This window comes from Saccoglossus kowalevskii, chromosome 16, assembly GCF_978046115.1.
Source record: "Saccoglossus kowalevskii chromosome 16, keSacKowa6.1, whole genome shotgun sequence".
Lineage (NCBI taxonomy): Eukaryota > Metazoa > Hemichordata > Enteropneusta > Harrimaniidae > Saccoglossus > Saccoglossus kowalevskii.
In genome coordinates, this window is record NC_140656.1 from 16,636,350 (window position 1) to 16,659,117 (window position 22,768).

The 22,768-nt window shown below is 36.3% G+C and overlaps 1 protein-coding gene across 1 annotated transcript; it reads right to left on the bottom strand.

Moving 5' to 3' along the window:
- Positions 1-1,740: 1,740 nt before the first annotated feature.
- Positions 1,741-20,591, bottom strand: LOC100369897 (argininosuccinate lyase-like). Its single transcript, XM_085491130.1, has 14 exons — positions 20,352-20,591; positions 18,515-18,709; positions 17,556-17,696; positions 16,795-16,892; positions 15,472-15,511; positions 14,726-14,763; positions 12,599-12,676; positions 12,156-12,208; positions 11,762-11,939; positions 10,610-10,694; positions 9,030-9,132; positions 4,469-4,590; positions 2,529-2,635; positions 1,741-2,023 (listed from the first exon to the last, which is right to left on the bottom strand). Exons 1-14 carry the CDS (start codon positions 20,382-20,384, stop codon positions 1,885-1,887), a joined length of 1,410 nt encoding a protein of 469 aa, XP_085347256.1. The 5' UTR covers positions 20,385-20,591; the 3' UTR covers positions 1,741-1,884.
- Between the last annotated feature and the right edge of the window lie 2,177 nt (positions 20,592-22,768).

Below are 22,768 nucleotides of genomic sequence, written 5' to 3' on the forward strand. Positions count from 1 at the left end.
TGGTTCACATGAGATCTACTTTCTTACTGGACAGAAAATTCTTCTCCACAGTTCTTAAATAAGGAAAAAAAATGTTTTAATTGATGTTATTTTTGAAATAAATCGTTATTTCATGAAATTGAACTGCATGTGTGCAGTGTCTCTTGTATTATTTCTTAAATTTATGATGAAGGCGTGTATTTTTAGCTGAAAGTGACAAAGAATGAGTAAAAGACCTTATTTTTTTTTTGTAATTAGGTGATCCTAGGAGTTGCGCTTGAAATCAAATGTGAAAAGAGAACAAAGATCCGATTGTCACATAGTGCCACGAAAACACAAACGTATTTTGGGGTACTTCCAGGCTTAATGATGTTCGTATTTCTTTGTGATCAATTTTGATGAAGTTGTGAAATGTAGCTAACCTAGGGAGCCTTCTGTGCATTTTTAATACCTTAAGTTTGTGGGTTTTTTTAGTGGCGCCCTCTAAGTTATTATTGTTGTATCGAAAAGTAAGTACACTTTACTCTGAGGCAACCAATTAAATGGTAGCAGATCACAGTTCTCAGATGACTCGGAACACAAGTTATAAGAATCCTCAAGGGCTGAAAGAAACTGCCTATGAGACATGGAAAAATTTGCACACAAGTTTCCTGCATGACTCGCATGACCTTGTGTCAATTTTGTGTCAAAGATCAAGGTCATAGTATACCAGTACATAAAATTTATAAATTTTTGCGACTAGGAGTAAAATGCTTTTGCCTTCAAACTTGTCACACATATTCCTCATGATGTGATCCCAATGCAATAAGGTCAAGGTTTCATTATGTGCTTGTCCATGTATGTTCACACTACAATGCACCCTTAAACTTCACACACACACACACACACACGACCTGCAAGGCCATTTCGATTTTCCCAGTTGAAAGTTAAAAGGTCACAGTAAATGTATGCTTGTTCACATGGATGTTCATAATATAACTATGGGGAGGGGAGGTAGTCATTTCCTTTAAAATTGACACACATGTTTAGTTATGTGATTCCAATACTTGCATAACGCTATACATGTTTATGAGTCTTACAATGTGGTTCTGAGTGTTGATATGAATATTGAAACCTAGAACATGTTGGCATCCCCTCTGAGGGCTGTCTATTTTTCATGCACCTCTGTATATACATGTACCTATAATTTTAAGATGCATTGAAAAAATAAGTTTCCTTTTGGCCATGATTTTGTGAATGTTAAATATAAACACAACAAACACTGAGCAAGTTCCATCATTTTTTTTTTAGTTTTATTATGGGAATACATTTATTGCACTGGTTTTCCAGTTTAACACGTTTCAGTTTTATTACCCGCCAAAAATATGATTTCTTTCTGGTCCTGAGGTGTTTCAAATAATGATGTGCTGACAGTCTTTTTTTTTTTTTTTTGTCAATTTTGTTTTCATTCTTATTTCAGCATAAAACCAGAAAAATTTTTTTACGAGTGGCTTCTTTTGAAGGAACATGTGCTGACCAGAAACAAATTATTTATTTTCTGAAAGTCCTTGATATAATTAATTTATTTGCATGATTTTAGTACTATTTATCTAAGCCTCTGTCATTTTCCAATTGTTGAAATTGATACAGCCTAGGATCAGTCAAGATCTTAATTTGATTGGGTGCCAGTTTGTTGAAATGGCATCAAGGTTCATGGTCTGTATTTTGTACTTTTCTCGGAGCCATTTGAAATTGAATCTCAGACACCAAAAACAAGACAACTATGACACCACAGTGGCTATATTATTTCTTCTTTCAGGTTTACTTTTTGAATGTTTGAATTCAACCTAGCAACGTTATACTATTCTAAAATGGACAAATGATTATGAATATTTCTACAATAATCACTTATTTGTTAAATTTGAATTAAACAGACGATAACCATTCTTCGAGTTGCTCAACCTGTTGTATAACGCTCTGTTTACTCGTGCCTCCAGCCGAACTGTACTGTTCAACGCTGTTTTCGTAGTTCCACACGTTGGCAATGTCTGCCTCGAAAACAGGACTAAGGAAGGAAAAAGGTGCAACAACGATTAGGAATGGCACTTGTAAAATCAATAGCACATGTTTCCAGCACAATGACACCAAGACAGATGCACTTTGCACACATCAAGACAGAGGCTCTTGCAATCATGTTTGGCGTGAGAAATTTCATCAATATATTCTGGAAGAAGAGGTTGATATAAAAAGGTACCACAAGCCATTTACTGTAAAATACTTTATTTTTGCTTGGAATTATTTTTTTCACTAAAGAATTGATTCAGTGAAAATAAAATCCAGCGAATATACCTTTTTTCCTATATTTTACATTCAACTTGTCAAAAATCAGTGAAACTAAAACTCAATGCAAAATACCCAAAAAGTCTTTTCAGCAAAAATTTTACATTCGTAGCAATTTTCAAGAAGCCAGTTGACAGTGCATGAACCTTGAATGTGAATGCGGGTTTTAAAAACAACAACAGATTAATAGATAATGAGATATCCAAATACGAACAATGTTAAATTCATACCTGATAGTTTTCATATGTTCTAGTGTCAAGTCCTTGACTGAGCAGTTATTGGTTTCGGCCAGATGTACTGCAGATCCAGACATACCATGAGCTTCACGGAATGGAATCTATAAGAGTGATATGATAATTTAAATCGAAAAAAAAATTTTTTTATCATTTCAAAATTATCATATCATAAAATTAGTGTTGATGGAATTGGAGGACAATAATAAATATTGGACAATAAATGTGTTTCAGAAAGAGTCTCTATGATAATTATTTCTACCAAATGAGCGCCATCATGTATGTTGGTGTGAAATATCACTCTAATATTTCACAATAAACAGAGTGATAATGCACGTCAGGTTTATATATAATACAAGCATATGACAATCCAGCGATAACCTCAAATAATGCATTCCACTAATGCCAAAAAGTCTATAGGGACTTGAAAGTTGAAAAAGTTGTTCCCGGTAAGTAGTCCTACTTTAATGTTGTCCCAAAATAAAAAAAAAATAGACGAACACAACAACAAATTAATTACATTTCAGAAAGTACTAATAATATTTTCTTCAAATTTTTTTGTTATCATTTCCTGCGTAATTTTCAAAACCAAATAAAAATCTTATTTGCAAATATATTGAAGAATATTTATTATTATTTTTTTGTTTTTGATTGTAATAAAAATTGTCCAAAAAAAGTAAGAATACCATCTTAATGTGCAGACATCATGGTTGAATTTTTTAACAAAAATGGAGACTTGTCTAAAAACAATGGTTTAACACATCTCGAACTGTGGGGGAGCCCCACAGATAGCCAATATAAATGATATATTTTAACAGCCTCAGCAGGCAATGGGTTAAATTAAGAATTGAACCGCTATGTGAAAAAAACATTTGATTCATCTGTGTTAAGATTGTAACACATGGGAGAGCTATTAAAGATATTTTATTGAATTATTATTAAAATCCATTTGCGACACTCACTAGTTTTTTACATTCTGAAAATCATTGAACATTACTCAGTGATGTATGTGATGTAAGAATTGAACCTCTATGTGAAGAAACATTTGATTCATCTGTGTTGAGATTGTAACACGTGAGGGCGCTATTCAAGATATTTGATTAAATTAAAAATCCATTTGCGACATTCAATAGTTTTTCACATTCTGAAAATCATTGAACATTACTTAGTTATAACTGACACAGACACAGTGTTGTATTGTAGATGTGTGAATCAGTGTGTCCTAAATACGACTGATTTTAAATGTATTTTGAGCCACAAGGGAATCTGAAAATCAAGTTTGATTCGCTTGCTTACTGCTGGGGAGAGAGGTCTTGAAAGATTGTGTCTTCAGAAGCTCCATACAGTCACAAAACAAACTAAACTGCTGAGGCACCTGATTTTTCACACTTATTTTGCTTATAAAATATGAATTTCATTTTACCAAATTCCATAACTACAGGAAGACGTCTTTTAAGATCACAACTGTATATCAATTTATAATTTTTTTTATATGAGGTTCGATTTATTGCAATTTTTTCGATTTAAGTATTTATTAATAATTATTATAATCTCTTTATCGTGTGAATTGCGAAATTGTCAACAAATTACGGTTTTAAACAACAACCGAGTTGATCTGTATAATATCCATATATCCATACCATAACTAAATAAAGATTTTGAATTCAAAAAATGTGAAATGTGGGAATATTTTTTTTTTATTTTTTATTTTTAAATAAAAATGCGTCATTGGTGTGCCAGAAAATAAGCATAAAGCTGCATCAGCGACACATTGTATCAGCTTCGCGGGCAAACTGGTTCCAATCTTTCCTCATTCTAATTAAAGTGACACAACATGCAACATACACAACACATGTGAAAAACAACAGAAATTCGATGATATGCTGCACGACAACGTTAGTGCTTCAACATTCAAGTAGTTTCAAAAATGATCTCACCCCTTTCCTGACTAGATAATAAGCAATGTCAGTCGCCAACATATCGGGGCTGAGTGCATCCAGTGCTGCCTGTTCATTTATTTGCAGTGTTGAGAGAACACCAGTAGCCACCTGTAATACTCCTGTTGGAAAAATATGTGAAACCAGACCAGACATTGATTATGCATGTACATCTTGAGGGCAAGTTGATATGACAGGAAATGTGGTTGACATGGTAGGACATGTGGTTGACATGGTAGGAAATGTGGTTGACATGGTAGGAAATGTGGTTGACATGGTAACAAATGTGGTTGACATGGTAACAAATGTGGTTGACATGATAGCAAATGTGATTGACATGGTAGGAAATGTGGTTGACATGGTAGCAAATGTGATTGACATGGTAGCAAATGTGGTTGACATGGTAGCAAATGTGATTGACATGGTAGGAAATGTGGTTGACATGGTAGCAAATGTGGTTGACATGGTAGCAAATGTGGTTGACAGGAAAGAAAATGTTGACATGGTACCATAAAAACTCGATTAATTCGCGATAGTAAAAATAATTATTTTTTCAAGTGCACGAGTTAATAGCGTAAAAACGGAAATTATTGGTTTTTGGTGCGCGAATTAAAAGAGTACTTTTAGATCGATTCAAAAAGGAGCTGTTTTCATAAATTTATTAGTGATTTGTTTTGTTTTCCAATGAACACAATTACAGGACGTTTTTTTAGTGCCTCTGAGACTCGTGGCTAGTGACATTCATGGCGTATAGTTGGGCAGAGAACACGCACTGCGTCAAGGACCACGCACCATGTTACCCTTGAAATGAAACAGTGAAATGGCAAAAGTCACTCTGTACACAAAAAAACAATGAACACGTGGCTACAAAGTAGCCGTCTGGCTGCACTGCCTTTTTTTATTTTTCTAGGCATCGCCCGGGCGATGTTAAAAATGATCTCAAAAAATTTTTTGAAAAAATTATGTTTCGCGTTGACCAAATATAATCATGCAAAGTATAAATTCAAAGCGTTTCAATACATTGGTGAGAGGTCGCATTTTACGTGAACAAGAACATGCACTAAGAAGGAAATGCAAGCCAAAGTCAAAACGGGTGTGCATCATGGACATGACACAAGACACGCTGCGACAACTGAGTGATCAGCGACATCATTTTGGGACGCAATTGAACTTCAAGTACTTCTTTGCAAAACTTGCTGCGCGGCGATACATTTAAAAATTAGCGTTCGAAAATAAAATGGGTGCGCGAATTAATAGAGACCGCAAATTAATCGAGTTTTACAAATGTGGTTGACATGGTAGGAAATGTGGTTGACATGGTAGGAAATGTGGTTGACATGGTAGGAAATGTGGTTGACATGGTAACAAATGTGGTTGACATGGTAACAAATGTGGTTGACATGGTAGGAAATGTGGTTGACATGGTAGGAAATGTGGTTGACATGGTAGCAAATGTGATTGACATGGTAGGAAATGTGGTTGACATGGTAACAAATGTGGTTGACGTGGTAGCAAATGTGGATGACATGGTAGCAAATGTGGTTGACACGAAAGAAAATGTGGTTGACATGGTAGGAAATGTGGTTGACATGGTAGGAAATGTGGTTGACATGGTAGATGTGCTTTACATGGTAGCAAATATGGTTGACATGGTAGCAAATATGGTTGACATGGTAGCAATTGTGGTTGACATGGTAGCAAATGTGGTTGACATGGTAACAAGTGTGATCGACATGGTAGGAAATGTGGTTGACATGGTAGGAAATGTGGTTGACATGGTAGGAAATGTGGTTGACATGGTAACAAATGTGGTTGACATGGTAACAAATGTGGTTGACATGGTAGGAAATGTGGTTGACATGGTAGATGTGGTTTACATGGTAGCAAATATGGTTGACATGGTAGCAAATATGGTTGACATGGTAGCAATTGTGGTTGACATGGTAGCAAATGTGGTTGACATGGTAACAAGTGTGATTGACATGGTAGGAAATGTGGTTGACATGGTAGGAAATGTGGTTGACATGGTAGGAAATGTGGTTGACATGGTAGGAAATGTGGTTGACATGGTAGGAAATGCGGTTGACATGGTAGCAAATGTGGTTGACATGGTAGCAAATGTGGTTGACATGGTAACAAGTGTGATTGACATGGTAGCAAATGTGGTTGACATGGTAGCAAATGTGGTTGACATGGTAGGAAATGTGGTTGACATGGTAGCAAATGTGATTGACATGGTAGGAAATGTGGTTGACATGGTAACAAATGTGGTTGACGTGGTAGCAAATGTGGATGACATGGTAGCAAATGTGGTTGACACGAAAGAAAATGTGGTTGACATGGTAGGAAATGTGGTTGACATGGTAGGAAATGTGGTTGACATGGTAGATGTGGTTTACATGGTAGCAAATATGGTTGACATGGTAGCAATTGTGATTGACATGGTAGCAAATGTGGTTGACATGGTAACAAGTGTGATTGACATGGTAGGAAATATGGTTGACATGGTAGGAAATGTGGTTGACATGGTAGCAAATGTGGATGACATGGTAGCAAATGTGGTTGACATGGTAGGAAATGTGATTGACATAGTAGGAAATGTGGTTGACATGGTAGGAAATGTGGTTGACATGGTAGGAAATGTGGTTGACATGGTAACAAATGTGGTTGACATGGTAACAAATGTGGTTGACATGGTAGGAAATGTGGTTGACATGGTAGATGTGGTTTACATGGTAGCAAATATGGTTGACATGGTAGCAAATATGGTTGACATGGTAGCAATTGTGGTTGACATGGTAGCAAATGTGGTTGACATGGTAACAAGTGTGATTGACATGGTAGGAAATGTGGTTGACATGGTAGGAAATGTGGTTGACATGGTAGGAAATGTGGTTGACATGGTAGGAAATGTGGTTGACATGGTAGGAAATGCGGTTGACATGGTAGCAAATGTGGTTGACATGGTAGCAAATGTGGTTGACATGGTAACAAGTGTGATTGACATGGTAGCAAATGTGGTTGACATGGTAGCAAATGTGGTTGACATGGTAGGAAATGTGGTTGACATGGTAGCAAATGTGATTGACATGGTAGGAAATGTGGTTGACATGGTAACAAATGTGGTTGACGTGGTAGCAAATGTGGATGACATGGTAGCAAATGTGGTTGACACGAAAGAAAATGTGGTTGACATGGTAGGAAATGTGGTTGACATGGTAGGAAATGTGGTTGACATGGTAGATGTGGTTTACATGGTAGCAAATATGGTTGACATGGTAGCAATTGTGATTGACATGGTAGCAAATGTGGTTGACATGGTAACAAGTGTGATTGACATGGTAGCAAATGTGGTTGACATGGTAGGAAATGTGGTTGACATGGTAGGAAATATGGTTGACATGGTAGGAAATGTGGTTGACATGGTAGGAAATGTGGTTGACATGGTAGCAAATGTGGTTGACATGGTAGCAAATGTGGTTGACATGGTAGCAAATGTGGTTGACATGGTAGCAAATGTGGTTGACATGGTAGCAAATGTGATTGACATGGTAGCAAATGTGGTTGACATGGTAGGAAATGTGGTTGACGTGGTAGCAAATGTGGATGACGTGGTAGCAAATGTGGATGACATGGTAGCAAATGTGGTTGACACGAAAGAAAATGTGGTTGACATGGTAGGAAATGTGGTTGACATGGTAGGAAATGTGGTTGACATGGTAGCAATTGTGATTGACATGGTAGCAAATGTGGTTGACATGGTAACAAGTGTGATTGACATGGTAGGAAATGTGGTTGACATGGTAGGAAATGTGGTTGACATGGTAGGAAATATGGTTGACATGGTAGGAAATGTGGTTGACATGGTAGCAAATGTGGATGACATGGTAGCAAATGTGGTTGACATGGTAGGAAATGTGATTGACATAGTAGGAAATGTGATTGACATAGTAGGAAATGTGGTTGACATGGTAGGAAATGTGGTTGACATGGTAGGAAATGTGGTTGACATGGTAGGAAATGTGGTTGACATGGTAGGAAATGTGGTTGACATGGTAGCAAATATGGTTGACATGGTAACAAATGTGGTTGACATGGTAGGAAATGTGGTTGACATGGTAGGAAATGTGGTTGACATGGTAGCAAATGTGATTGACATGGTAGGAAATGTGGTTGACATGGTAACAAATGTGGTTGACGTGGTAGCAAATGTGGATGACATGGTAGCAAATGTGGTTGACACGAAAGAAAATGTGGTTGACATGGTAGGAAATGTGGTTGACATGGTAGGAAATGTGGTTTACATGGTAGCAAATATGGTTGACATGGTAGCAAATATGGTTGACATGGTAGCAATTGTGGTTGACATGGTAGCAAATGTGGTTGACATGGTAACAAGTGTGATTGACATGGTAGCAAATGTGGTTGACATGGTAGCAAATGTGGTTGACATGGTAGCAAATGCGGTTGACATGGTAGCAAATGTGGTTGACATGGTAGGAGATGTGGTTTACATGGTAGGAGATGTGGTAAAAACCTGTTTTTTTTATGGAAATCATACCTTCCATTGTGTCGTAAGCTTCAAAAACTGCTTCCTTGTCTTCTTGTAGATCTTTATTGTAAGTGCTTGGTAAGCCTTTCATGGTCATCATAAAGCCAGCACACTGCATGCAAAAAAGTTTATCATTTAGAAGTAAGCATTTCTTTATGAATGTATAACACATACAATTTGTTTATTATTGTAGGGGCAATGACTGTCAGTCGGCCATCCAACATCAAAGTATTATTATATAGACCTCAGTAAACAGGGAAATGTTATTATTTCATGTAATGTTTAGTGATAATCTCCTACATAATTCACTGACAACAAGGCTATGTCAACAATATGTTATACCCGGTCTTAAAGGGCAGTGGTTGTCTCAACACATCCTGTTTAATATGGGACTTATAGCAATGTATACAATGCATGTAATCGAATACACGCTGCGTGATGATCACCACCCTTTAATTATTACATTATCTAACCTTGGGTGCCAGGGTGTAGCTACACAGTACGAGTCAACTTTGTGGTTAAGATGTTAATTAGAGTAATTATATTTTATTCACACTGAATAGCTCAGTTAATTATATTTTTGATGGTAATAAGTTTTGATTCCACTGTGCAAACAGGAAAGTGAAACAAAAAGTGACAGTTTTCTCTACTGAGAAACAAAACTGCCTAAAAGCCGTAAAAGTAACCAATGATCTTTCAGCATTGTATCAATATAACAAGTGGTTTTTGTTTAATATCCTATTGAGAACATATATTTAGAGCCAAGTTCACCAGTTGTACTGCAACAAATATGAATGTTAATAGACTCAGCAAAATTGTTTCCAGATGTTAAGTTCACCAGTAATAGCATTTAATAAAGAGATTAACTGTACGGAATATTATAATCAATGTTACACACAGGAAGTTGGATTATCACTTGTCTGGACAAGAATTGCATGCCACTTTTTTGAAGTCCATGTCTATGTCTGTATGAAGTCTTTTTTTGATGAAGAATATACTTGTACATCAAAAACACAGAAAATGGTGTAACTATATCAAAATGATTTTTTATTACATTATTACAGATACCAATAGCAACCACATAGCTGACCAGGGTTGTTTATTTTTTAATACATTTTTCAAATAGTGGCTGGTATATTTCCCCATAATGTCACATTTCAACAAGTACACCAATATGATAAATGAAATATTTAAAACCTTTGATGAAAATAACCTAATATTTTGTTTATTTTTATAATCTGGCACTATGAAGTACTGTGTTTCCATGAATTATGAATTGAATTCACATAGGTGACAAACCAAATGTATAGTAATGAGCACTGCTGTAAAATGATTAAATATTCACTGGGTTTTAATTTTGCTTATTTTGCTGACTGGAAAATGCGCTAAAATAAAACCCAGTGAATATGTAAAATTTGGCATAGAACACATTATCTAAATGATAAAACCGTGAATTTAAAACCCAATGAATATGCCTGAAATGGTAAATCAGCGAAATTTAAGCCCGGTGAAAATTAGTCATTCTACAGTATATTACAGCTATTACATTTTTTGTTCCCCCCCCCTAGAAAAATTATTCTTGAACTGACCTTCCCAAAGACTCTCCCAGATTTTCCACGTATAAGTTCCAAACTATCCGGGTTCTTCTTCTGTGGCATCAGACTGCTTCCAGTACTAGGTAGAAAGAAGGAAAAGACACAAAAAATGAAAATCTTTATGTATATTCATCAATATGAATATGCATGATCAGTGTCAATTCAACCCTTATGGGTTATGGCAATGAAAAAATGAACACCAAAGAAACTGAGAACATATTTTACAGACTGAGGTGTTCAGTTTACAGGCCAGGATGTTCAATTTACAGACTGAGGTGTTCAGTTTACAGGCCAGGATGTTCAATTTACAGACTGAGGTGTTCAGTTTACAGACTGAGGTGTTCAGTTTACAGACTGAGGTGTTCAGTTTACAGACTGAGGTGTTCAGTTTACAGACTGAGGTGTTCAGTTTACAGACTGAGGTGTTCAATTTACAGACTGAGGTGTTCAGTTTACAGGCCAGGATGTTCAGTTTACAGGCCAGGATGTTCAATTTACAGACTGAGGTGTTCAATTTACAGACTGAGGTGTTCGGTTTACAGACTGAGGTGTTCGGTTTACAGACTGAGGTGTTCGGTTTACAGACTGAGGTGTTCAGTTTACAGACTGAGGTGTTCAGTTTACAGACTGAGGTGTTCAGTTTACAGACTGAGGTGTTCAGTTTACAGACTGAGGTGTTCAGTTTACAGACTGAGGTGTTCAGTTTACAGGCTGAGGTGTTCAGTTTACAGACTGAGATGTTCAGTTTACAGACTGAGGTGTTCAGTTTACAGGCTGAGGTGTTCAGTTTACAGACTGTGGTGTTCAATTTACAGACTGGGATGCTCAGGTTACAGACTGGGATGCTCAGGTTACAGACTGGGGTGCTCAGTTTACAGACTGAGGTGCTCAGTTTACAGACTGAGGTGTTCAGTTTACAGACTGAGGTGTTCAGTTTACAGACTGAGGTGTTCAGTTTACAGACTGAGGTGTTCAATTTACAGACTGAGGTGTTCAATTTACAGACTGAGGTGTTCAATTTACAGACTGAGGTGTTCAATTTACAGACTGAGGTGTTCAGTTTACAGACACAGGTGTTCAATTTACAGACTGGGGTGTTCAGTTTACAGACTGAGGTGTTCAGTTTACAGAGGTGTTCATCATTACCTGTAAGCATCCGATAATTTTATGAAACTAAATTCTTTGGTGCTATAAATGATAAGATCTTCCGACCACTTGCTAAGATTAACCATCGTCATTGATGCCCAGAATAAAAATTCAGCAACATAATCACGTCCTGCTGTTCCGTCCAAGCTGTTGCCACATATACTATCAAATTGGAGTTCTGGAAGTAAAATTTAACAAGAATCTGAAGTAAAAACATTTTTTCATAATTTGGTTAATTTTGAGCCAAATAGACAAAAAATATTCATTTGGCAGAGAATTTTAGACAAACAGACATCCATAAACAAAAATTAGGCAGGATTTCTTAAATCTTAGTTTCTGGTAGATTTGATGGGCAAAAAAATTTAATATTAAAAACAAGAAGATATAATCCTACCTTTAGCGAGGAATTCACGATCCACATTGAACGGATTACCAGCTAATGCACCACTATAGGAAGAAAAAAACATTCCATCAAAATGATTTTATACATTTGAACTTTAAACACATTTTACTTTTAGTTTTCATGCAATATGACTGTATTTATATGCAGATTAGGGAATCCCTTGTTCATGAGCAGATTTTATTCATGTAATGAAAAAAAAAATTGTCATCAACTCCATCATTTTAAAAAAAAAAAATTGCAATTATTCTGACCAGTATAAAAATAATGGTCATTATAACATATTTTGGCCATTAAAAAAATAATGGCCATTACTGACAAGTAAAAAAGAAGAGTTAAATGGAGGTGAAGAATTATTAGAACTTTCTTATAACTGTTTTTAGTAATATTAAGAATAGTTCTTTTCAAGAATGTAAAAAAAAATGTATTATTCATACCATCCTAGCGGCATTACGTTGACTCTTTTCCATAGTTGTTGCATTCGTTCAAGATCACGCTGGAGAGCGAAAGCATAGCTGGGAAAAAAATGAACAATCTCAAAATAAAGTCAACAACTCAGCAGACGAGCATATGAGGTTATTACGAGAATACCTCAAAGTATGCACGAAGACAGTACAACAGGATTAACTGACACGCAGCGGAGGTTGATGCGAGTGCATACTTTGAGGTATCCTCGTAATAACCTTATTATTATACATCTTTTCCTTCCAAGGATACATCATGGGAATGCCCATCGTCCGCTTGCACGGTGTTGTTCCGTTCGGAAATTCCTCCCTCTACACCGTGCAGTAATTCTATTCATAATCGTGTATGTCACGTGGTTGCATGATAGAAAGTTTACCGACCAATAGAAAGCTTTGTTACAATGACTGCCAGAAAGCACTTGGAACTTTGCATTTCTGATGTCTTCGGCTTCATTTCTGTCGATATATGTTGCAGTGACATCATGAGCTTTGAGGTATAGCACCTACACTATTACCACGCTTGATGATCGCAAGGCCGGTAAAGCATAATATCATAAGGATTTTCTATTTCCAGTGCGACTAAAAACACATCAGACTCGGCACTAAGTCACAGTCACTTGGGGGCTGAAAATTAATAAACAGTAATTTAAAAAAAAAAAACTTCCGCTATACGTATATAGTGGAAGATTTTTTTTTTAAATTAGTATTTATTAATTTTCAGCCCCCAAGTGACTGTGCACTAAATATAGTTTGAATAGCTTTAGTCTGAATATCAGTGAGTTGCATGATGTATGGATATCGTCGCTGTATCGCCTCGACATCATGGTGAAAACAAAGGCCAAAAACTCTCAGAAAACGGTACCTTGGGATGGCTGTTGACACTCCCCCCCCCCCCTGAACAGTGTAACAAGATTACCCCTACGTATGCAACATACAAGTTAAGTTAAGTTTGTGCTGTTTTCTCGATTTTTAATAGCTATTTTCACCGGCATTTCGGTTGGTGTTTCACAGCAGCTAGCGCAGAGCCTATAGAAATACATCGTAGAGTGGTGTGCGTCTTTAATAGCAGCGTGGAGCGTCTTGTGACTTCGCTCCGCCCGAGGATTTTGATAGCTTTGCCAAATGCGTTGAAGAAAGAAGCAAAATAATTCGCTGTTGCTAAATTGATTCTAAAGTGTGAGGGCATTGTCACATACACAAAGTCCTAATGAAATACTTCAAGATGATAGTGGAGTGCTTCGCCAGAACATTCACCTTGACAATTCAAGATGGGGAATGCCAAAATCCAAAAAGTTTAGTGAACTTCTTTGTGTCAAACCTTGATGGCAGTCATGTTTGTTTGTTATTATTAGAGCACGCTCATGCGCGAAATAATTCCATATTTGGAATTCAAATTTCCTAATATGGTAAGATGAAAATACCCTGTAAAATACTGCAAAATTACGAAACGCTGTAACGTATGACGTTACGGTGACAGATGTATAATAATAAATAATATACAATCTGTATTTGTTGTCAAGACATGATAGCCAATATGGTATTCTGATTTCTGAAATGATGTAATACAATAAACACAGTCTGTTAGGTTTCAATATTTGTTTATGTAACATCTTCCTACAGGTATACTCCCACCTAAAATAGTTGAGCAAAATATTTTACTTTCTTATAATATTCTCAAAATTACATAAATTTGTTATGTTTAGACACACAGACACACAGACACACAGACACACAGACACACAGACATAATACAACACTACTTACAGTATGTGTTAAAGGCTACTGTAAAATGACTAATTTTCACTGGGTTTAAATTTCACTGATTTACCATTTCAGGCATATTCAGTGGGTTTTAAATTCATGGTTTTATCATTTAGATAATGTGTTCTATGCTCAATTTTACATATTCACTGGGTTTTAATTTAGCCTATTTTCCAGTCAGCGAAATAAGCAAAATTAAAACCTTGTGAATAATTAATCCTTTTATAATACTAGTATTAAACAAATTGCTATGTCAGTTAATAGTTGTGACTGCAACATAGTCAGCCACATTAACTGTAAGACTGGAGGCGGCGAGGGAGAGGGGGAGGAGGCAGTTACCTTAAAAGCCAATGGCTCCATCTGATTGGTTGTGCTCTCTGTAGAAAAATGAAAAATATACATTATTTGACAATTTAGTAGAATATGTTATTTTTTCATGTTCTGTCAGTTGGTCCATTTTAAAATGTGTTTTAAAACTCAAAATTTAAAGAATGATATGGCTATCAAAGGAAAGAAAATGCAAAGGAGGTTGAGTTTTGTATCCACTGATAAGTTGTGCAATGCATTAAGGGAGAGAATCTTAATTGGGCATTCCCTGAGCATGTAAAGCAGATGTGCAATGCATCATGGGAGACAAATTCAATTTTGCATCCACGAGGCATGTTACAGATTATATCACAATTAAATACGGAAAAGAAGATCAATTTTGCATTTTCTGAGCAAAATACTGGCAACAAATTGTCACCAAACAAAATACTTTGACCATAGAAACCAATGCAAAGATGAAATGATAATTTGGTGTTTTTCAAAAGATTTCAGAGACTTTCATTTCTAGACATTGTCAAGTGATACAATTTTTTTTTTTAATTTCCAGTATTTCAATGGAGAGCTCGAAATTTCATCACCGGTAATTTCCTTTTCAATTCTCTCAAACCTATATTTTCTATCTGTCAAAACCACTCCATCTGTACTGGCGGATATAATAAGGTATATGAGCAGCATTGGCAAGTGAAAGAATTGGCAGATGTAGATTATGAGCAGAGAACATTGAAAACCTAATAATTTGTTAAAAAAAAAAAAATTACCTGTAAATGCGTGTATCCTGGCATCAAAATATGAACTTCCCTGAAATGGAAAAATTACATTATCAGTGCATGTGAATCATTTCCTGCATAAAAGACAAATTTATTAGTGTTACCGTAAAATTTGTATTAGAAGCTGCATCCCGAATATAAGTCGCACTCATTATATTTGAACAAATGAGAACCAAAAAATCATAATTTCTCATATGTGTAGATGCTTTAATAAAAACCACATCCCCTCTGTTGCATTGTCTCATTTGAATAGAAGCCGTGGTTTCGAACACAGATTTTACAGTACTTATTAAATGATCAGTAGCTCGTAAGCACCACAATCGTCACATTATGCTGTGTTCAACATGCATCTCATGTGGCATATACAATGCGAGTAAAATACATTGTTTTTTGCTACAAAGCACGTTTAAAGCGAGAGGGTCGTCACATGCGCAGGCACGAGAATTGAGTCCCAAGTGACGATAACAACACACGCTAAAAACACAAAGGCTCATGGGTAGATGCTTGTTTGTAAACAATGACACGCTAAGGCCGACTGACATATGTGCAGGTGAAGACTCCCTCGCTTTAATACCGAAGGTTTAAAAAAAAATTGTCAGTGGCTGTTACCCTCTTGGGATATACATGTACACCTGGATACCAAGATTACATTGAGTATATGTTTCATATTTTGTGACATCGCGATTTTTCGAAACTCCACATTATACCTGTTTTCTGTGAAACTGTACAATATTGATAACTGCCAAAGACTCAAGTATATTGGGAACCAGCATTATAAACAATGTTAATGTTATAACCAGTTACTGGTAGCATAGGGATTGTCAAATCCTACTTGAGGCTGAACATCACCCTGGGTAAGTGTGCCACAGACTCAATGGAAATGCCAATTCCACTGGTCGAGATTCATTCACTAACGAACACGACTTTGGGGAAACCTTGGTTATGGTCCACAGGTGCTTGTGTTCGACTGAGCCTGGTAGACACCAGGATAGCGCATTAAATTGCCATTCGATAGGGAGATGGCACACAGCCGTCATATAGACCCAAACATGAATATGACTTCTGTGTCAAAAATTGTGTCAGCGCTAGCAATTGCAATTTGCACATACAAAAAAAAAATCGAGAGAGACAACAGCGACACTCAATGTTCAGAACTGTCGTCTGGCACATAAAAAACAATGAATGATGTGAATAAAATGATAAGTTTATTTGTTACCAAATATAATTAAAATTTTTTGTATACATTCAACCCCCCCCCTCTAAGCACTAATATGCAATGAATTGTGGGTAATTAACAAAGTAGATGACACTCACATTTTAGCTCTGTTAACCAGCACTGTTATGAAGTCACGGAGTAGATTTTTCAACAATGGCAGTCCGTCTCGTAACCATATTCTAAAATCAGTGGCACACTGTGCAGGGCAATTCAGAGAATGATCAATTTGTAATTTTATGATTATTTCAAGCATTGACATGCTCATGCGAAAAAAAGGTGATCTATTCAATGTATTTTCATGTTTATTACTCGATCACCATATATTCAAAATTACGAGATACCGTAAATAACATAAACCATATTTGCTCTACTAGTAGTGCATGTGCTTTATAATACACGAATTACAAAGGTAGTAATAATAATAATAATAATTGTATTTATTGAAGTCGTATCCTAAAAATGGACATAGATCAAAGTACAATAAAGCATGGTTGTCATTCCATGTCAGAAAGAATCAGAAGGTATTTTTATGGTCAAAATAAGTAATATTTTAATAATTCAGGATACAATATACTTATTTTGGTTTATATGTAACTCTATTGGAGATGTACATCACATACATTCTCTAATCACAGCTAATGACCTAAATAGAAATGAGTTTTATAATACTCACCTGGAGACAATATACCAAAATAAACAATATACAGAATAACGACGTGAAAACAATATCTCAGATTATGTGTGACCTTATGTTGCCAAATCTGATACAAACACACAAGTCAATATTATATACATAATAACCTGAATTTGATATACTGAACTTTAACTCTGCATATAATGACCTGACCAGATAACTCACCTGGTCATTACGACTTCGTCCAGTGTGTAATTTACCGGCTGGACTCCCTATCAATTCTTTTAATCGTCTTTCGTTTGCTGTATGAATATCTTCATCTCCGGCTTGGATCTGGAAATTCCCACTAGCCCACTCTTCACCTACCTGCATGAACACAAATTATTAAACAATTCTTGTTTATAGAATTCCCACATTAGAGAGGAGTTCAATCAAAAAAGCACCTATCGGTTTTCAATTAATTTTCAATCTGACGTTCAGTTGTAACAATGAATATTTCCTTAGAGTACTAAAGACAAGAAATCACAGAAACTTTTGAGATCATCTCGTTCTCTGACATTCCTTTAGGCTGATTTGAGAGAAAAATAATAATATATGTCCAATCCATTTATGAAAAATTGTTCTGTTCTTGGGGGGATGGGGGGGGGGGGGGGTAATGATAATGATTTCAATGCATCTGGAACTACATTTTAAGAAATAAAAAAAAAAAAAGAATCATGGACATTTTATGACAGTCTTTGTAATATGCCTATGATTCTCTGTTTCAGGCCATGTGTGCACTATAGTTGCGTAGAACATATCAGACCAAAAGCTGCCTTTCTTATTGGTTGACAGCTTACAAGTCATACTACTCATTAGCATATTTATCACCTCAAAAACGTGGTGACAACTATAGAGGGTGCTGCAGAACAGACCAGCCGTGGTAATTTTAGCGTCAGAATCTACAAATTCGTTCTAAAGGAATTACATCATTTAAAAACAATAAAATTGCCACAACAGAGCCAGTCTATAATAATATGCGCTATGCTAATATATATATCTGTGATGCAGCATTTGAATCAAAACTGAATCCTGTTCACAACATTTTTGTAACACATGCCTAGCCATAAATTATTCCAGTTATTGGTTACCTAAGCAACCGCATCCATAACCTTCATATGCATTAGGAGCCCATGCATCATTACCTTTTCCAATCCATTATGAATGGCTTGCATCTCTTCCATCGTGACTAAACCCACTTTCTGCAGCGCCTTCACGTAAGCTTGGCTGCCTTGTATATCAGCTTTCCACATTCGCTTGTCGAAATCAATGGAGGCGTTGAATTTCTCCATGATGGGGTCAGTGACGCCGGTGAATCTCCCGCCCCATAGTTTCCCAGCCTGCAATGCATTAATGAATATATTATCTCCACAATGTGACACAAGACAAAACAGATCAAAGTTGATATCACCAGTGTGATATTAACAATATAATGTAGTTTTCTTTCACAATCAGTTAAATTGAACCTACAGTAATGAATATCTCTTTAACGTAAAATTTGCTAAATTAAAACCCAGTTCATATTTCACATTCTACTACATGGATCCAGTTGTCTTGAAAAATTAGCCTAGAACATTTTGCCTAAAATGGCAACTAGCGTCAAGAGACATTTCAAATTATTTGCTATATTTTGAGTGTAAAACAGTAAATTTAACAGAAAAATGCATAAAAATGCCATATGTGCAAAATAAATCAGTTATCAAGAAAAATTATAGGTAGGTTCATTCATATCACTGTTGTATGAATTGCATGAAGTATTTGCGGATTGGCTTCGCTCGCAGTACCACATGTACACATGTGTTTGTACACTCTTTGTCTGAAATGATTGAATAAGATTTAGATCATCTTAAAAAAACCAGCAAATATCTGATATCCAGTGAGCATCTGAATCACTGCAGTAATTGATGGGGGTATACTACTGGAATGATATGCAATGAAAACCCTGTTTGAAGTCACACACACCAATTGTGAGATGATATCCAAATCCTAAGATGAAGTATATTTCCTAAAATAATGTGCAATGCATACGAGTTCGTAAAAGAAATAGTTATTGATTGCATCAGGTCATTTTTTTTTGCAAAGAGCACGTATTACATTATGTTTTGTCATTTTTAACAGCTAATAACTTTGCTCATTTCTGTTCCTGCAATTGAACCTTAATTCTCACGGTTATCAACAAGTGCCTAAGCCATTATTTGATTCTCTCGTGATCAGTTTTAACAACAGTCATGTGAATTTCATGCACGGTGCACTGTTCATCGCATATCATCAATACATTAATTATCCTTATTTTAAAAATCGTTGATACAACCAAATGTCAACAATTCTGTTGTTGAGAATATGGTCTCTGATTATTAGTATTAAACATGTACAAATATTAATTTTGAAGTAGATAAATATGATAGAAATGCTTATAAGTGTTAATTCTTGTTTCTTTATTATCATGTGATATTTTTAACTGTTATCCTGCCAGCGCCATGTACTTTTACACTTTGACCAGATAAGTGTTATATTGGCCCATAGAGGTTAGAATGTTTTTTTCCTGGGAATCAGTCAGAATTGTTCAGTCTCAAATCATCCAGCCACCCTCAGCCAACCTGTGCAGTCAAATATCTTGCAATGAACAACAACACCAGTCTATATGTTGCTACATACAAGTGTTGTTACCGGGTATTCATATATGCATAAGGACACTTTGATCTACGAGTCGTGCCACACTTCTGAGTCAGGTACAGGGTCAACTGCTTTCGAGCTGATTCGACCACACTTTCTCACTGTTCAAAGTCAAACTCCTGCAATAGAAATAGTCCATTTCTGCTTGAAGCAAACGTTCTGGTGAACACCCACGACGTTTTACAGAAAGACTGGGGGTTTCAAACAGGTACAAGTGGGATGGCGATGATGCAATCACGCCGTCAATCACACTCGAACCCAGCACCATCTTAGACTAGTACCCATACGGAATACATCTCACGCACTCACCTCCTCCATCGTTCCAGCTGTATTGGACGCCATCTTTCCGGTTTGTGGACAGTGGCAATCTGAAAGTCTACGTGACTTTTCCCCGACAACTGGTGAAGTGTTGTATCTAATTTTAGCTCGACAATCAGCCAGTTAAATTTGCCGGTAAATAGCACTCACAGTCGAGCTTCCAAGATTATTCAATTGATGTATGCGCACGCTATATACCTCACGAATAGAACCTCACAGATACGACCTCACGAATAGGACTCAGGAAGTGACGTATTGATTGTTCAATGGCGTTGTGGCACATTATAATTTAACGTTGCCGGTGATCCGCCGCTGAAGGAGACTGCTGTTGAAGGTGACATTGCTAATTGTGCGCATGCGCAAGTTTCTATTCAGTCTACGTTGCCATTCGGGTTATGAAAGTGAAAAGCGGTATACATATATCGTTATATTTTAACCTATTTTCACATTAATTGAGTATTTCTGTGTACATAATTATACACTCATCACATAGCTTGCGTCATTTTTTCTGTGAATCTGACTCTTAATAGAATAATGATTATTCATCCGGAATCCTCGCGCAATCTTCGGCTTGGCAACTCACTTGGTCGCCGTGGACTGTATTGTAATACAGCGTTATATAAAGAACCCGCTACAGTAAGTACTACAATCTAGGGGTGATGACCACTATTGCTCATTAACTATGGCTCAACCACGTATAACATGTTATTGTACGTGACACGTAGATGTAATTCATTTCTAACCTGTATGTACGAGGTCAATGTACGTAAATAGATCTTGAAAAATACGAATACGTGCATTATGTGTTGAGTATAGTGTCACATGCCTGACACATTTCATATGTTTATGGAACCTGATCATTAGGATACTTACCAGTAACCTAGTTTTAGGTTACTGGTAAGACTCAAATGTGATCACAAATGACGCCTCGTCTCAGTCATACTCACTGGTTTCTCTAAGATTTTGACCGATGGGGAAGTAGATTTCTATTTTAAACCTCTGTGCATAATTCATCATGCTATACATACGCATGTGCAAATGTTTCATCAAAAACGAGCATTCCCATCTTTTCAAAACCAGATTTTGTAAAAACAAATTTGGTGCTTGCATTTTTATTTTTTGTAAAATTGACTAGAGCTGTGCAAAGGTTAGTCTTACTGAAAAGGGGCCAATAAAATCTTCTCACTTCACTTGAATAAAGTTCATTTATAACATGAAAAGGACATTATAATGTTCCCATGATATTGTCAACACTTAAAGTGACAATAAATGCTATTCATATTATTTTTACTGTTATCAGCTAGGTCATATTTCTTCATTTTTAACCCCAAATAATATATGCCTCCAACAAACTAAACGCTCACAGCGACTATAGGCCAACAAAACAAATACTGCCATTCTAATAGGCCAACAAAATAAAAAGATCATTTTATTGTAACAGTGTAGAAAATTTTACATTTCCAATTTTGTGTTAAAAGTTAATAATGAACAATGCAAACTTCAAGTTGTACAATACATGAAAACATATGAGCTGTCAACTAAAAATGAGTTTGAAATTGACAATGTGAAAACCACGATTACTTGTAATAAGAACGCTGAATATACTGCAATTCAAAGGAATATCAGGGGTAAAACCTTTTCTCTGGGGTTCTCCACACTTGTCAGGGGGGAAACTCGTCTCGTCTCTCTATCTCGTCCCCTTGAGGTACGGGATCGGGAAAGTCACTTTAACTTTACAGTCAAATAAGACACACACAACGAAATACGTTTCAGCTCTCGTCTTAGTCGATCTTTTGGAGCACTCTATAAGACACAGCGCCCTGGGGAAAAGTCCCCAAGACTATATCGCAAGGCTGACCCAAGACTCTCTTAGACTGCGTCAAGGCTCGCCCCTGGACTCTCTCGGACTGCGTCTGTCGTGGAGTATTCGCCAAGACCAACTCAAACTCTCTTTATTCATTTTCAAAACTCTAACCAATTACAAAGCAGTAAAAAGACTCTAAGGCGTAAACTTCAATCATCAAGCCAATCAAACTAAGTACTGAATACGTCATATCTTTTGATTAATCTTTCACTCCATTAATAACTACGGATGTCAGAATAGCGACGGTATCTTGTAATTAGTTCCAAACCACTGAGCCAAGTTCCGTCCAAAACTTCAAATAGACCTAAACGATGACAGACATAACACAGCAATTCAGCTAATAATCAGTTAATTAAGTCGGTCAACAGATACGCGAAAACAAATTCATGACACATCCCTTCACCCAAACTGAGATATGCCTCTTGGCATTGCACGTTCACAAATCAAAGATACCGTCCTCTACTCATCGTCATACAGGTTAAATACAATACTAATAAAAGGAATAAATCAAAAAGAGTAAAAAACACTAATTAAGTACAATGAT

What these genes read in the sequence shown, in the direction of transcription:
- LOC100369897 (XM_085491130.1), bottom strand. Translation starts at nt 20,384, where the DNA reads ATGGCGTCCAATACAGCTGGAACGATGGAGGAG. An exon ending in CAGCTGGAACGATGGAGGAG is followed by an intron (nt 18,710 to 20,351) that starts GTGAGTGCGTGA and finishes AATGCATTGCAG; the next exon opens with GCTGGGAAACTATGGGGCGG. An exon ending in GAACATATGAAAACTATCAG is followed by an intron (nt 2,024 to 2,528) that starts GTATGAATTTAA and finishes TTCCTTCCTTAG; the next exon opens with TCCTGTTTTCGAGGCAGACA.